The 17,221-nt window shown below is 44.2% G+C and overlaps 1 protein-coding gene and 1 non-coding gene across 2 annotated transcripts; both read right to left on the bottom strand.

Moving 5' to 3' along the window:
• Positions 1-744: 744 nt before the first annotated feature.
• On the bottom strand, positions 745-16,940 carry si:dkey-72l14.3 (Glyco_hydro_56 domain-containing protein). The gene is made up of 7 exons (XM_047578333.1): positions 15,948-16,940; positions 6,089-6,706; positions 4,931-5,179; positions 4,679-4,825; positions 3,982-4,068; positions 3,595-3,795; positions 745-2,325 (listed from the first exon to the last, which is right to left on the bottom strand). The coding sequence occupies exons 2-7, from the start codon at positions 6,647-6,649 to the stop codon at positions 1,966-1,968; spliced, it is 1,605 nt and encodes a 534-aa protein (XP_047434289.1). The 5' UTR covers positions 6,650-6,706; positions 15,948-16,940; the 3' UTR covers positions 745-1,965.
• Positions 7,214-7,286, bottom strand: trnar-ccu. Its single transcript has one exon. It is a non-coding gene; the product is annotated as a tRNA-Arg (tRNA).
• Positions 16,941-17,221: the final 281 nt, after the last annotated feature.

The following is a 17,221-nucleotide window of genomic DNA, read 5'->3' as shown; positions in this document are numbered from 1 at the left end:
TAAGTTCACTGTGTAATTTAATTTCCTTGTAGCTGGTGGAGGGAGAGCACGGTGTAATATTAATTAAATGAAAACATGAGCGAGTTTGGAGGAAGTGTGGTCTGAGGGCGGAGTCAGGATATCGATGCCCCGCCCCCAGACCGTACTGGTCAAACTCTGGCTCCAAAGTCACAAGATGGCGCCGCCCGTCTCTCTGGGAAAATGGCATCAGTTTGACCAATGAGAGGACATGGAGACATGTCGTCCATATTTATGTACAGGAAATAAATGCCGTGATGTACGTAACCTACGTCTCTATAGCAACGCCACCCACGTCTTTTTTTGTCAGTTGGGTTTATTTCTGTTTCTACTTCCTGCTTCTCTTTAAACAATGGCGCCAAAATTTCCCAATACAAATACTTGTATCTCCAAACCTTCTCGGTTAATCTTTCCTCAACGTGTTCCATCTTTATTGATCCAAAACAATCAATTTTTAAACACTAAAGCGTAAACACGCTAATGACAGTGCCACCAGCAAATGGTTTGACGTGTCTGGAAGGGAAGGAGGCGCCAATTTGCTTTGACACAGTATTAAAAGTATGAAAAGTGGCCTAATGGAAAAACCGTACAGCAGATACATCTCAACATCAACTGGAAGTTGTTATAGTTTCTCAGGACTTCTGTGAAAATCTGCCGACGTTTTGAGTCGTCTTTATGTGCAAATGTAGAGAATTCAGAAAGATGTAAACACGTTTGTATGAAGCTTCTCTTTATTTCAAGTCCAATGTGTCAACAAAAAAAAAAAACAAAACAACAACACATAAACCAACAGAAAAACAGCAGAACATCTGTGGAGTCCAAGAAAGAGAAGAGGTTAAAGAACAGTTAGAGAAGAACATGAGGAATGTTTAGTCCTGACCTTAATCCAATAGAAATGTTGTGGAAGGACGTGAAGCATCAGTTCATGAGAGGAAACATCTCAGATCTGATGCAATGAGCTAAAAATCCTTCAAAGCTGCTCCAAACACTTACTGTGTTTACTGAATTTCCTTAAGTGTCCCTATGTGCTACTAAGAGTGTGAGGGTGAGCCGGCGTGTGCAAACCCACGATCCTGAGAACGAAGCAGTGGTTTTATTATTTACAGAGTGAGGTTTTCGTACAGAGGTCCTTGTAGTTTCACCAGAAGTCAGGCAGAGGAAGCCAGAGAGCTCAGAAAGAAAAGATAAAAGTGTATGCTGCCCTTCAGCAGATATTCCTTTGAATAAAGTTCAAATAAGAACTAAAACACAACATTTGGTTGTGTTATGGCCAGCAGCTCTTTAAGGCAGATTAAAGGTTCGACAAACAACACAAAAAGTCTCAGTTAGGTCTAGTTCTACGTTAGTCTGGAGTCACTCTGTTGGGAGCTGATTATACTCAGATTGATGAAGAGGTATTTTTTAATAAGTTAAAACACGGCCCATAATGAAATCCAGACAAATATTCTATTGCAGACTAATTTGAGTTCGGAATTCAAATAGCTTAACATTGAGTTGTGTTAGAGATCCCTGTTGTCACTCCAGTAAAGGCCAGTTCCTCTGAATAATCTAAACTCCTCACGGTCGGTTGAACCTGATGCATCTAGTTAACGAGAAAAGAAAACCTGAGTATGTGAGGTCTCAAGATTCAAGAAATAATTCACAAATAACAAACATTTAACAACAGGTAAAGTGCAAAGAAGTACCTCCTTACAGTTTCACAATCTTTTGATGACCGTGGCTGATTGTGATGAGTTTATCGTCACTAATTATGAGTCAGTCCGAATGGAATTAGTCACTTCTCTCTTCAAATGTTTAAATTCAGATGAGCGTTTGTCGCAATGTCTCTTGGCACATCCAGTGATTGGTTTCGACTTCCTGCTCCGGACGTAGTTTATCGTACTTCGTAGATCATAAACCGGGCGTCTTACTCAAGGGCACTTTCAGAACCTCTCGTATGTCACGTTTTTAAGGTTCCAGGCATAGGCGTGCAGCCGCCAGCATCAGCCAGACAGTCAAGTTCGTGCAGCTCCGTGGATCGTCTCCGCCGTCCGTCGGTACTTCCAGTGAAGGCGCTGGACTTCCAGACGCAGGGGGACGACTTCCGCTAAACTCGGTGCCACGCTTCGTCGTAGAAGCTGTTTCGTCTCCTGTGTTTTCCGGCACCGTTCCCCCCTCAGGAGTTCCATCTTTGAGGGACTGCTGGTCGGACACGTCTCCGTCTGAAGTCTTGTACCACTGACACTGGAAGTCTTTCTTCCAGATCTCGGCCGGGTCTGGTTCGGTGGTTTTAGCGTCTGCGTCTGGCTGGTCTGTGGCTTTTAACACCTGAGAGGGAGGACAGAAAATAACGTTGGCGTTAGTTACCGTCGCTGCATTTGTTGGTTCTTTTACAATCATCAGTCTGGAAGTGTTTTGCCTCGTTGGCTGATCTTTGCTGGAGCTTGATCAGTTCCCAGTGGAGAGACTCCAGAACAACTTTCCAGCTTCTAGCTTTTAGGCTAATCTCATCTCATTTTCTACTACCGCTTATCCTCGCTAGGGTCATGGGGGTGGCTGGAGCCTATCCCGGCTGTCATCAGGCGAGAGGTGGGGCACACCCCGGACAGGTGTCCGGTCTATCACAGGGCTAACACATAGATAAACAAAGATTCACACTCACAACGAGGTTCACAATGAACCTAACGAGCATGTTTTTGGAGGTGGGAGGAAACTGGAGAGAACCACAGGGAGAACATGCAAAGTCAACCCAGAAAGGAACCGAGCTGGACTTGAACCCGGACCTTCACGCTGGGAGGCATCAGTGCTGTGTATCAGAGGCATAAAATGCACCAAAATGTCCAGGAATCTGATCACTTGAAGATGTTTTTAACGGACTTGACTGCAGAGAACAATCAGGTCTGCGGAGAAGATTATTGGCACGACCTTCCCTCCATCCAGGACCTGTACCAGTCCAGGGTCAGGAACAGGCCGGTAAAATCTCCACGGACTCCTCACACCCTGGACACTATCTATTCAGACTCCTCCCCTCAGGCCGGCGTTACAGAGCACTGAGCGCCAAAACCACCCGGCACAAAACAACAGATTCTTTCCCCCAACGCCACGGACTGTTCTCACCAACAATAACATGAATTGTATATAGTCCTGAAAGTCTAATTTATGTCGTAGAGTTTTCCATTTTATTATGCTTTTATTTTTATGCATATTTAAGTGCCTTGTTTTGTACCAATAAGCAAAGAGACCGGAGTCAGATTCCTTGTTTGTGCACACGTACTTGGCCAATAAAGCTGATTCTGATTCTGATAAACTGGAAGCTCTTGTTTAGGAGTCGAGGAGTTTCATCGGTGGTTGCACTCGGTCACAGTCTGTACTGGAGTTTGTCGTCGTCTTGTATAATGACACAAAGCTGTTTCGATGACGGTGCCAACGCTACACCGGAGACAGAATGAGTCTGGATTACATCTGAACGAGGTTAAACAGGCCTCCGTCTATTTATGGCGTAGCTTCTGTAGGAGCGTGGTTCATGACAATCACAACACAGAAGCAGTCTTTATAAATTCAGCCCAGATAAATCTTTTCAGATTTAGAGCCACTCGCCTTTTCTGTCTCCTTCTCCACCGCCGCCGCTGTGGATGGAGGTGGCAGATGGAGGTAGGCCGAACTCTCTGGGTTTTGCCGGACGCACCGGCCCTTTCCCTGGCAGAGGGAGGCTGAGCAGAGTCGAGTTGCCGTGGTTACGTTGACGGAGTAGGGTCCCAGGACCTGGCGGACGAACTCTGCCAGGTCTTGGCATTCCCTCTGGGAAACAGAGCGGCAGACAGTTTGATGTAGAGAGCGAGAAAGCAGTGGAAGTTTAATTCATACTTCATCCGTTTTTCTGAAACCATGCTGCATTTCTTACAAAACATTTTTTAAAAACCAAACGTTTGAGACTGGCTAGATGAAGGACTGTGAACGGTTCATGGTAAATGTTTAAGGGTCTACCTCCGTCTTCGTCTCAGTTCTCTCCCAGATGACGACGCCTGCTGTTCCCATGGCAGCACTTTCTCCTATGGTGCTGATCAGATCGGCCTGAGGAAATTAAACATGCAGTGAAACAGACATTCACACGGTGCCACTCAACAGAAGTCCTGGAAGTGGACAAAGAGAACCCAGACAAACACATGAAGCAGAAATATTATACTATTTATTCTGGGAAATGTGTCATTTGCCATGAGTTTTATAAAGTCAGTAAAGCCTGTAATCCCATTCCTCCGAACAGAACCACTTCAGTTTTGAGATGTTGTTTGGTTTCTTCGCAGGAACTGATGCTACAACATTTCTACTGGATGAAGGTCAGGACTTTGACTTGTTCCTAAACATTCATCTGGTTCTGTTGGAGAACCACTGGTGTTCTTGGGCTTCTTGTCTTCCTCCATGACCCAGTTTCTCTTCACATTCAGCTCATGGACTCATGTCCTGACATTTTCTTTTAGAGTTCACTTGTAGAATTCTCAATTCGTTGGTCCATCAGTGATGATGAGCCGTCCTGGTCCAGATGGAAACACGTCTGAACAGATGGACTCTAATTTGGCCTTGAAATAAACCTGTAATCCTAGAGGCTCACTCAACTTTACACCTCGCTGACAAGTAATTTTGGCTCATTTTCCTGAATAAACGAATAGACTACGCTACATCTTACCTGGGATAGTAGAGTGTTAGTTGAAGCGTAGACGCTCCTGATCAGAGGGAAGACGGGAAGATCAAACTCTGTCCCGGTCAGAGACGACACTCGAAGCGCTTCTTTAATTTGATTGGATAAGTAAAGCCTGGCTCCAGAGGTCCCACTCTAAAAACAGGAGGATATATTGCGCACAATTCAGACTTGTTATGTTTTTTTTGGGACGGGTTCACATTATAGAACCAAACAATGACGCTACAGGGTGATTCCCACCTGCAGCTTCTCCAGGGTGAGCAGAGGGTAGATGGCGGAGCTTCGCTTCCAGAGCCAGACAAGCTCGTCGTTGAGGGCCGTCTCCGCCGGAGGGCACTGGCCGGTGTAATTGGCTAGCGTGGTTTGGGCGGGGTCGCCGTTGTAGCAGTCAGGGTAAGGAGAGATGCCCCACAATGCTTTGGGCCTCAACCGTTTGACCTCCCGTAGAGTCTCCGTTATGACGGCCTGCGCTGCCGCCTCGAAATCCACCTGTGATGAGGTCAGGTCCAAACATGTTTTAAAATTTTTAGTCCATATGAAAAGGTAGAGTCAGTTAGCAGCTAACATTTTGGACTGAGATATAATCCATCAATCAGCAAGTGTCTGGTAGTTGCCCTTCTTTCTACCACCAGTAGCAATTTTGCAACAACTGCACCACTGTTTTTAATCTTGCTTGAGATTATTTAGTTTGCTGGTCTTATAGTTTGGCCTCTTGTTTTTCTTTTGTGCTGTGACTGGACCTCAGTTGTGTTGATAAAAGGTCTAAACGGGGACAAATTCTCTACATAACTTGGAAGTATTCCCACTTAAATCATGATATCTTGCTGTGGCCCAACCAGACAATGTAGCAAAAATTTTTTTTTGCAGAAACCTTAATTCTTTTCTCTCTTAACCATCACCTTTTCCACATTTCTTCTCCGTGCATGCTTAGCTGTTTTTTAAAGAGTAGACAGTACCCCCACGTCACTGAAAGGGCCACGCCCCCTTTTGGATGAAAAAAGGGGGCGGGACATGACGGTCGGTAATGACGGAGCACAGTTACGTAACTGTAAAGTGTTTTAATAAAAGGTTTAATGTTGGCTAAGCTCCACGCTGCATTTATGTCGTGATTCATTCATTTAACATTGTAGAATGATTATGAATTGGTGACATAATCACCCGGAGATTCAGTGACGTGATGGAATAAATGTCCGGGTAAGACACCTCCTGCCACTGAGTGGGGTTGTTCACCCATTTCTTGGGTTTTTCTACGTAACATCGCCGATCATCGCTCAGCAGTGACATTGCAGATGTGTCTGCCTGACTACGGGGATTTGTATTTACCGCCAGTGGTTTGTTTTGACCCAAATGGGGGTGTGGCCTAATTTTCTATTGTCATCTATCGGACTTTTTTCTTACCTGTGACCACTTCTCCACCTCCTCCGGGGTCCAGCTAGGAAAGAAAGTCCTCAGCAGGTTTCTGGATGCCTCCGCATACATGGCTCTCCTGTCTCGGTTTCTGGACCACTGGGGAACCCACTCGGCCCAGCGCAGCACGCCCAGCCCGAGGTACCGTGGGGCGGGTAGAGCTGCCTCCAAGTCCTGCTGTGTCTTCTGGAGGTGACTTTCCAGGCGTGTGTGCTGTGGTAGCCCCCCATTGACCGGTGTGTCTTTATCTATAAAGTAGGGGTAGTTCCCTAGCGTGTCTTCGTAAAAGACAGCGACACGGCCCTCGCGTTCCATCCCGAAAGATCTGGGATCGGGCCGACCGGAGCAGGAGGAGTCGGGGATGCCCCAGAAGATGATGAAAGGCTGTCCGGAAAGGAGAGGGGGCCGGGCGGGCTGGGGGGGACCGGCTGTGCAGAGGCCAGCGAAGGCAGCGAGCAAGAGGAGGGCGGCGGATGAAAGAGTCGCACGAGTCCTGAGGTTGGAAAGTGTCCGTTTTGGTTGTGGATGCGACCGTGGCTCCGTCCACGCCATTGGAGCTGCCACCTCTCAGACTCTCACCCCTTCAGGCCCTCACAGTCGATCATGTTCCTAAAAAAGAAAGAAAGTCAAATGTTGTAGTTTAGTGTGGTCACTAGAAGGTCTTCAGATCTACCGGCCATCGTTTTTAAAACCCATCCATTGTAAACAAACAGTTAGCACTACCCATGTCTCCATATTCATACGTCACAGTAACTGGAGCCACATCTAAACTTTCCAGAATTAGTTTGTTGGATTAGTCAACATGGTACTGTGTGATTTCGCTTGTCCTCAACAAAAGACGAGTTGGCTTTGCTAAAACCTTTGAGGAAGGAAAGGCAAAACTCACTTTGTAGTTAATTATTGATGTATGAGGAGACAGTTGAGCTTTAAGGAACCACTTTTCCGAACTCTAAAGCTCAATTTTTAGTTGTGCATCTTCATACCCAGTCGCTCAGAAGTCTTGTCTCTTTTCTGTTTGTGGAGTCAAGCTAAAAGGATTAGCAGAGGATGGTTTCGATCCATCGACCTCTGGGTTATGGGCCCAGCACGCTTCCGCTGCGCCACTCTGCTATCAAACACCCCAGATGGGACTCGAACCCACAATCCCTGGCTTAGGAGGCCAGTGCCTTATCCATTAGGCCACTGGGGCGTCGGTTCCACATGGAGGTTATTGTTCAGAACAAAGGTACTAGTATCAGTCATGTGATGGTCAGAGGTCAGTGTCTGGTTCATGTGTCTGTTGTCACTCAGAACTGACCACTGCTTAGATATGAGAAGATTATTATGAAAAGTCTTTAGTCTTGATTCTAGTGTTTAAAGTTACTCTGTTAACTGTCTATACATCAGTTGGTGTCATTTTCTGCACTAGTGTTTGAATCCGGATGCATCTATTATCCACCCAAACAAAATGTTCTGTCCACTTTAGAGCCCTGCATCCAGTCTGGGGGACTTAAACCAACAAACGCAATGAGTTTTACCATTTTATTGAAAACATACAAGTGTTTTTGTTACATGATGTAGTTAGCTGCCAAGAGAAAACAGCTAGCAGAGGATGGTTTCAATCCATCGACCTCTGGGTTATGGGCCCAGCACGCTTCCTCTGCGCCACTCTGCTATTGAACACCCTAGATGGGACTCGAACCCACCGTCGATGGTGGTTGGACATGGTCTCTTTAAGCTGAAGGGTTTTTTTTGGAGGCAAACAGGGTCGTGTTGTTGTGGAGTTTTGACAGGAATTGTTCTTCTAGCTAATAGTTGCTCTTCTTAGCTTCTTAGCCTCCCAGCTGATGGGAATCTTTCATATATGCACTTAATTCCACATTACAATTATTCATCTGTCTTGTTCCAAATGCCCAAATTAGCCACTCAGCTAATAGAAGCTTCCTAGCCTCCCAGATAATAGTAGCTCTTCTCCGGCTCCCAGCTAATAGTTGCTCTTCTTAGCCTCCTAGCCTCCTAGCCTCCCAGCTAACAGTAGCCCTTTAGACTACGAAGATCACCATAAGGAGATAAACTAGTGTGATTAATTCCATCAGCTGCCAAGAACATACAGTTACCAGAGGATGGTTTCGATGCCTTATCCATTAGGCCCCTGGGGCTGGTGCTCAGAGCTCCGGCGTTGGCTCAAGACGCATGTGGAGGCACATTTTAATTAATTCACTCAGGAACTTAAAGATGCACAGGTGATGATCAGTACGAATGGGTAATACGGGCAAAACAATTTATCACGATAAATATTCCCACGCTGGCGATAACGATAAAAATATTCTAATTCCAATCCATGTTCTTGACTCAGTCTGTCTCTACATAAGCTGCTTAACTCCAGGTTTAAGTAGGAAGTCGTGGAGAAAACTGTAGCGACCAATCAAGATCAAATGAAGAAACGGCAACAACATCACAGTTTCCTTTACGTTCTCATTTTCATTCATATATAAACTGCTGTTTCTGTAATGTCGATAGCAGCACGACCGGCTACCGTAATTACTGTAGTCTATGGGCAACATTTTTTCTTCTCATTCATAAAACACTAAAACTCTGGTCTTCCAGAGCGGGGACCGTCCCCAGAAATCTGGGACGTGTGGTCCCCCTAGTTTACCGGGGGATGTTGCTACTTTGACTCATTCTTGTTGTGCTCCGGCTTGTGTGGTTGGAATAAACGTGTTGTGTTGCTGTCTTTAGCCGTCATTTCTTTTTGCAAACGTTGCACATGGGACAAGTTTGTTCCACATCCACCTCATGATATCTGAACCAGCTCAATGTTAATGATGAGGAGCCCCGTTAGCTGTTAGCATGGGCCACATTCCTAGTGATCAGGACGGATGTTGTTCCGGGAAAGAAATGATGAAATCCAAAGATGGTGGACGATGATTTCTTCCTGTCAGAACATTACAAAACATTATGTGAAGCTTTAACAGCCAAACAACAGCTTCACGTCACTGAGCTGTTCAGTTTTCCTGCCGTCAACAAGTTGTTCTCTTCTCCCAGTCGGCGCCGGATCACATTTATAACACGGACAAATAACTCACTGAGTGACATTTTAATTTCCATCCAGAGTCCGACCACCGTGTGACTCATTCAGAGAGTTTGGATAATGTACGCTGTAAATTATCTTAAACGGCCGACTGAGAAAACCGAGGGGATTTATTCCTTTTCTAAAAATGGAGATTTTAGTTCACTGGTCAACGTTTCTGAATGATTTCAATAGACTCACTGCTTGAAAGTATAAAAAGCAGAACTTTTTCCTGCCAGTGTTCATCCATAAATCTGTGGATTCTTTCTTTGACTTTACTTTCAGTTAAAATCAGATTGGACTGATTCATATTGAATTCCCTGACATCCTTCTGGAGGGAAACCTTCCATCTTTCTTGTTAAAATCCTCCATCACCTCCATCGCGATTTGTCTTTGTTTCCGCGTTGACAGATAAACAAATTACAGCAGCAGAGGCGCTCGTGTCTTGACGAGCACATGACGGATCTGTGCTTTAAGAGGAAGCTGGTTGTCAGCAAAGAGTCTGATTAGGGACAAAATTAGGACGAGGACGGCGTCTTCGTTCCTCCGTGCAGCAGGAAGCACGAGGACGGAGATAACGAGGACTGGGAGCAGAACTAAACGTGGCTTTAAACGATGCGTGGGCGACCGAGTCAGAGGGGTTTTCTTTAAAAAAGGAAAAAAAATCACATTAGAGGAATATTTAGTTCAACAGGAGCTTCATTAAGTGTGTGAACTGGTTTCATCATCATCATCATCATCATCATCAAAGGCTCGTTGACCCAGTGGACCCGTCCTCCAGAGACGGACTCTGGTGATGGTGTAAAGTCTGGTAACTTGGTGCAGAGACCTGAGCACAGATTGTCCTCATGTCCTCATGTCCTGGAGAAAAGACTCATTCTTTATCACAATGCATCGTGTTTTCAGGGGCGTAAGCGGGAAGATTGTTTGTTTTGTAATTGGTGATTTAACTTGCAGAGAGGATGTCAGGAAATAATGGAATTTAGGGTGGAGCATCATTAGAGAGTGTCAGCGTTTATGAACAACAGTGTGGTGGGTTATGGTGGTTTATGGTGTTTTATTATGTTTATGGTGGTTTATGGTGTTTATTGTCTGCCTGCATGTTTTTGTGATTTGTTAAGTTTGCTTTTAAAACCTGAAATGTTAAAAGCAAAAACTAAAGATGCTCAACAAGTTGTTTAATCCTTCCTTCCTTCCTTCCTTCCTTGTTGGTACATGTTGTTATATATCTGTATCTATGGTCCTTTTCTGTCTCTGTGTCCTTTTCCTCTGGAGTTAACGAAGGGCTCGAGTGTTTCCTCGTTGTTTTTTCTTTCATCAGACCAAGAAGTCGTCACATCTTGGTGGAAACTGTTGAGCATTAGCTCGTTAGCGGCGCAGGTAGCGACGAGCCCATTAAAAAAACAAGGAGCGTCTGAGACGAAGCTGGATTCTAAATGTTGCAGGAATTCACTGCTCGCAAATAGATAATATGCGATGGACAAGGAGGGAACGTCCACAGTAACAGACCCCACATAGACCCCCTCCCCCCTCCCCATTTACCCCCCCACCACCACCACCACCATCTGATACAGCCTGAAACTAAAACTACAGAATGATCTGGTTTTAGAAATAAACAAGGACTCAACGTGTGGGCTTCCTTCCTTCCTTCCTTCCTTCCTTCCTTCCTTCCTTCCTTCCTTCCCTATTTTGCTAGTTCCATCTTTACTTCCTTCTTTCCCTATTACCTTCCTTCCATCCTTTCCTATTTTGTTCATTTGTTCTTTCCTTCTTTCCCTATTTCTTTCCTTCCTTCCTTCCTTCCTTCTTTCCTGCCTTCCTTCCTTCCTTCCTTCCGACTTTCTTTCTTCCTTCCTTCCTTCCTTCCTTCCTTCCTTCCTTCTTCTTCCTTTCCTTCCTTCCTTTCCTTCCTTCCTCCTTCCTTTCTTCCTTCTTCCTTTCCCTTCCTTCCTTCCTCTCTTTCCTTCCTTCTTTCCATTCCTTCCTTCCTTTTCCTTCTCCTTCCTTCCTTCCTTCCACTTCATTCTTCCCTTCCTTCCTTCCGTCCACCTTGTTCCTTCTTCCTATTTCTTCCTCTCTCTTTCCTTCTTTCCTGCCTTCCTTCCTTCCTTCCTTCCGACTTTCATTCTTCCTTCCTTCCTTCCTTCCTTCCTTCCTTCTGACTTTCATTCTTCCCTTCCTTCCTTCCGTCCATCCTTTGTTCCTTCCTTCCTAGTTTCTTCCCTTCATTCTCTTTCCTTCCTTCCTTCCTTCCTTCCTTCCTTCCTTCCTTCCTTCCGCTTCATTCTTCCTTTCCTCCTTCCTTCCTTCCTTCCTTCCTTCCTTCCTTCCTTCCTTCCGTCCATCCTTTGTTCCTTCCTTCCTAGTTTCTTCCCTTCATTCTCTTTCCTTCCTTCCTTCCTTCCTTCCTTCCTTCCTCCGTTCCTTCATGTCCATTTCCTTCCTTCCTTCCTTTCTTCCTTCCGTCCATCCTTTGTTCCTTCCTTCATAGTTTCTTCCTGTCCATTTCCTTCCTTCCTTCCTTCCTTCGTTCCTTCCTTCCTTCCTTCCTTCCGACTTTCATTCTTCCCTTCCTTCCTTCCGTCCAACCTTTGTTCCTTCCTAGTTTCTTCCTAGTTTTCTTCCCTCTCTCTTCTCCTTCCTTCCTTCCTTCCTTCCTTCCTTCCTTCCTTCCTTCCTTCCTACTTTCATTCTTCCCTTCCTTCCTTCCTTCCTTCCTTCCGTCCATCCTTCCTTCCTTCCTTCCTAGTTCCCTTCCCCTTCATTTCCTTCCTTCCTTCCTTCCTTCCTTCCTTCCTTCCTTCCGATTTTCATTCTTCCCTTCCTTCCTTCCTTCCTTCCTTACTTCCTTCCTTCCTCCCTGGTTCTGGTCCAGTGGTAGGTAGATTCCATCAGAGGCAGCAGCTGATACATTATTCTACTGACCACATGGTGGCGCTGCAGCTGATTTACACTCAGACTGAGACCAGGACTCTATTTCTGACTGAGGTCGAGTTAATGGAGACACATTTTAATTCATTAACACCAGGTTCTGTAATTTGAGACGAACCAGGGTGTGAGACCTAAACAGTAGTTGTTTTTTTGTTGTTTTTTTTAATGCAGCAACAGGAAGTTCAGAAAACCCTTCAAAATAAGTGAATAAACGTCCAAAACAGAAACTGTAAGAAAATCCAAACTGTGTTTTCCTTCCTGTGGCTGCGACACCTTCGCACAGTTGTTAATCCGTCCCAAACTGGTAGTAGTGAGGGGGTAAGCGTGATAAGTAATCTGTTCACACTAAGCCTCTGGTCTGTGTTTACCCGTCTGTCTGGACAGAGGCTGATCCTGAGCCCACCGCCTCCACATCTCCGGGCAAACGCCCCCTCCCTCACCCCCTCCCTCCCTCACCCGTTAAACACATTAGCTGAAGAAGGAGGTAACCGTCTCCAAAAACAGTTCACGAAAATAACACAAATCTTGATTAAACTCACTTTTGGGGCTTTTAAATTTTAATTATTGCTTCATTATTTTTTTGCCTTGAATGTTTTAATAATTTGTTTTTGTTATCAGACGCTTTTGTGATCGAGAGTGAAATTAACCGACGCGTAAAAAATCTGGCCTTTTTCTGATTATTTTCTGATGTGTTTCGTTTTCATCTCGCACTTTCATTCGCCTGCTCGTCTCCCATGAAAGCCGCCACGCTGGGCCAATTACACCGGGAAATCTGTTCTTTCAACCTGCTGGGACTCTGATTCCATCTTCATCAAATAATGAATACAAGTCTGATTTTGCACTTGAAGGGAGAACATTTCCATTATGACTTAACAACTCTGCTTATGATGTTAAATTTAGACTTGGCGACTGCACGCTGCAAGATTACAGCCCGATCATGGAGAATCATCTCACTACGTGGTTGTGTAACGGGTTATTTTGTATTTAGCGTAATTTAAATGTAAGAAAATCGGCAGAGCTTTATCTCGTGCTGTGTTTTCTTGTTCGCTGCAGGTCGGCGTCCTCTTCGCTGGAGGATAAATTAAGATGTTCTCCTGTTTTCTTGCCGCCGCTCGATGAGCCGAGAGGAAACACCAGAACCAAAGAGGATGTGAAATCAGCCGCGATTAGGACGATAAATACGTCAGTTCGACCTGATACCCAGAAAAGATCTTCCCAGTGTTAGAGAACGATTTCCTCCACATTTTCTCTTGCAGCTGACGCCGTTTTGGAAAAAGGAGGATCGAGGTTGGTGTGTTGCATTTGTACTCGGAAGTCGGATTTCTACTCAGAAAGTCGTAGAATCTTTGTGTGTTTCCAAGATGGCCGCCCCCGTGTGTAAACAGTAATGAGAAGTTCCTGTAATAATCCGTTTATTAGCTCTTCTCATTAGTTTTTGTTGCATTAAATCAGTCGTACAGACAGTATTTTTTACCACATACACATGTTGAAAGGCTGTTACAGTGTAATTTAAGTTTTTCATGTGTTATATGGGAACTACAAGCACACATCATGCTAACAACGGCTAAAAACAATAGCCTGGTAAAACCACAACAGAGACAAACGCCATTGTGGCAAAATGGGATTAATAATGGATTTGTTTCTACAATTAAAACTCTTGAATATTTTTTATAAATTTCTGCCTCGTGTGGTCTCATGGATTTCATCACTGGAAATAATTCTACACACCAAGTTTCCACCACGTTATATTCGGACAAGGCAAGCGCTTTCATGGAGGCAGCCATCTTGTTTTCCAACTTCTGAAAACGGGACACCGATAACTGTGAATGTAATGCACGTTTATTTATTTATTTAAGATTAAAGAATATGCTTAGGAAGAAGGATCAGTTATAGAATCTATTAAATATGTTGTGTTTAAATTGTTATGTTTATTTTTGTTTAGTCTGAGAGGCTAGAAAGGTAAGAGGAGCTACTATTAGCTGGGAAGCTAGTAGGTGGTACTATTAGCAGGGAAGCTAGTAGGAGCTACTGTTAGCAGGGAAGCTAGGAGGAGCTACTGTTAGCAGGGAAGCTAGTAGGTGCTACTATTAGCAGAGAAGCTAGGAGGAGCTACTATTAGCAGGGAAGCTAGGAGGAGCTACTGTTAGCTAGAAAGCTAGGAGGAGCTACTATCCTCCTCTCCGTCCTAGAGTCCGTCCTCCATCCTGTGTAAATATTTGAATAACCAGATGAGATGAAGATGGAAAGCGAGGAAAGTCTTCTGTGTGACTCTTCTGTTTACTTTCATCACTTCCTGTTTCTCTTCTCATTCTCTGGCTCTTTAGGTTGATTCAAACCAACGACAGAGGTCAGACGCTAAGTTCTACATATCAGTGAAGTCACAAGTTTTGAATCGGCAAGAAAAGGAAATCACGTTACTGCACTTTTATGACGCTTCTTTATCCAAAAGTAAGTCATGACTGATCTAATGTTGAGTCAGAAATGTTGGGGCTAGAGATCATAGTGGAGGATGGAGTTTGTGAAGCACAATACAGATGAACAGCACTACACTATAAAAACCCAGTGAATCAGCTTCTCTCTGTCAGTACGTTTACATGCACGTGACAAAAAAAAAAAAAAAACTATTGCCTTAATTCGACTTTAACTGGACAACTTAAGCGCACGTAATCGCATTATTCCAACTAAAATCGATGTTCTCCTTATCTCACTAAGACAGATAATGTGATTGGAAATCGATTTTTCCTGGAATGTATACGTCTTAATTGGAGTTAAACTAGAAAATGTGAGTGCTCATGCTCCGCAACCGAACAAAATCCCCCAAGAAAGAAGAAGAAGGTAAACAGAGCCAGTAAAAGAACCACCTGAGGGACAGCACCACCATATCTGCACACATTAAAAAGCTGAACTATTGTTTAAAGTGCAGGTGTGTTAGGTCAACTGGAAAACGTAACATGTCACCACCTAGTGAGGAGGAGTTTGGTCAGTTATTCTATTTTCTGCGCTGCAGAAAAACTGGACCTGAACATAGCTCCATTAAGCTGAGTTATTAGAAACTAAAGCTGGACGCCAGAGCCTTCATATAGACCTGATTTAGTACAGAGAAGAAGATAATATAATAATATTCTAATATTAGTTTCCTCTAGTGTACCTAATGAACTGGCAACTACAGTCTACTTTGTTTTATTTCAACTAGCTGAGTGCAACCAATAAATTATAAATGTATGTTTATATACAGCCAATAAATAGTTTCAGAGTTACATCTTTGTGTTAACTATAAATTTTTTTTATAAAATATGTCCAAGTTTCAGCAAAAAAAAGATAAAATAAAATTAAAATATAACATCAGTGTAATTATCAGTAATAATTATTTATGAATTTTATTTTATTTTTAATTTAATTTTGAATTTTTTAATTTAGAAATGTATACAGTTCTGAGGGGTTAACTGAATATTTTTTATTTACCCAATAAATCTGTAATTATTCTTTCCATAGAGGTCTTATTTTAAACGTAGTCTATAAATAGATCGGCACATAGCCTTTTAATTATCCCCAGGTCTTAAAATATCTGCAGCTGCGCCTCTCCAGCTCAGTGGACGTGAACCTGTAGCTAAAGTTTGTTATCAGGGACCAATTTACTGCAAAACATACAAACAATAAAAGCTGTAACTGCATCTTGCACAGACTGAACTCTTTTATAACTTTTCAATAAATCCGTCCATATCTTCTGCGAGTGAATGAAAGAGACTCAAAGAGATCAAAAGTCGTGAACACGTGTGAAATAGCTGAACTGGCCTCATGCTGTATGAGGTTTAATTTATTAAACTGGACTCTTTTTTTTTTGGTTAAAACAGAGTACGTATGAAAACTCACCGAGGCCGACGTTGTTCTTGAATTTACACCTCAGCGTCTGGACTCCTGCGGGGTTTCTGCTCCTGGTCCGAACGTCTTTAATTCCGTCTTCTGTTTTATTCGTCCCTCTCCCAGACAGAAAAACCGAGGAATCCTGGTGGATCTGCGAGGGCATGGATAAGCTGGGCATGTATAACTTGTGTTAAAAAGGAGCTTGACATCCAGAACGAGACTGAGGCAAAGGAAGAAAGAAAGGATGGGAGCAAGGAAGGAAGGGGAGACCATGTAGTAAAAAAAAAAAAAAAAAAGGTGATAACGAGGTGCAGGGAGAGGATGGGAATGCTGGGAATGAAATGAAGGAAGCCGGAGAGAGACGAGGAGGCGCTGAAGGTAAGATGCGTGGGCAGGAGTGCGCCGGGGTGTGACCTTCACAGCCAGGCTAAGCTTCCTTAGCGAGCGAAGGTAAGCAGGGTCAGTGTCGACCACGCCGCCTCACATGACCAATGACACCGACCGTAATCCCATAATCCCCTGCTCTACCGCTGCCACTCTTGACGAAACAAACACCCGGGCTGTGGAGGATCACACCTGTCCTCCGCCTTTATCTCATCCCTTACTTCCTGTGACTCCCCCCCTCCCTCCACTTCATCTCTGCTCATCTTCAGCCACATTTGGTTTTTACATTTCCTTCACTTCTGTCCTCTTCCTCCCAGTCTTCGCCTTCCTCCCCCCATCAGCTCCTTTCCTCTCTACCAAATCCCTCTCCCCCTAATCTTGTTCCTCAATTGACTCTGTTGTTCTGAGATGACCTTTCATTTAAGGATTCAGCTGTCACAAATAAACACTTGCACTGTTGTCTGGGTCGGAGTGACGCAGCAGTGTCCTATTGTTCCCTCCTTCTCTTCAGCATCTACTCTATCGCGTTGCCTTTTATCCTTTTGTGAACATTTCCTTCTGCACTTTGTGCGGCTCTACCATCACACCATGATGGAGGATTCATCAGCATTAACATCAGCCAATGTGAGAGAGGCCTTTAGCTGCTTAGAAGTTCCCCTGGGTTCCTTTGGTTCCTCTCCCACTATGATGGAGTGATGTTTGTTGGTGGACCACTCCTGTGGAGGGGAACAGTCGTCTTCAATCTGTCTGACTCTCTGTGGATTATTTGTGGCTTCCAGACTCTTTACAGATGGTTGTGGAACCTTTTCCAGCCTGAGGAGCAACAGCAACTTTTTCGTTTTTTTTTTTTTTTTTTTTCCTTTGTCTGTTGTCATCATACACTTCAACACAAGCATGTG

The sequence above is a fragment of the Mugil cephalus genome, chromosome 1 (genome assembly GCF_022458985.1).
Source record: "Mugil cephalus isolate CIBA_MC_2020 chromosome 1, CIBA_Mcephalus_1.1, whole genome shotgun sequence".
Taxonomy (NCBI): Eukaryota; Metazoa; Chordata; class Actinopteri; order Mugiliformes; family Mugilidae; genus Mugil; species Mugil cephalus.
Note: the sequence above shows the minus strand (reverse complement) of the source record. Positions and strands in the feature narration are given on the sequence as shown.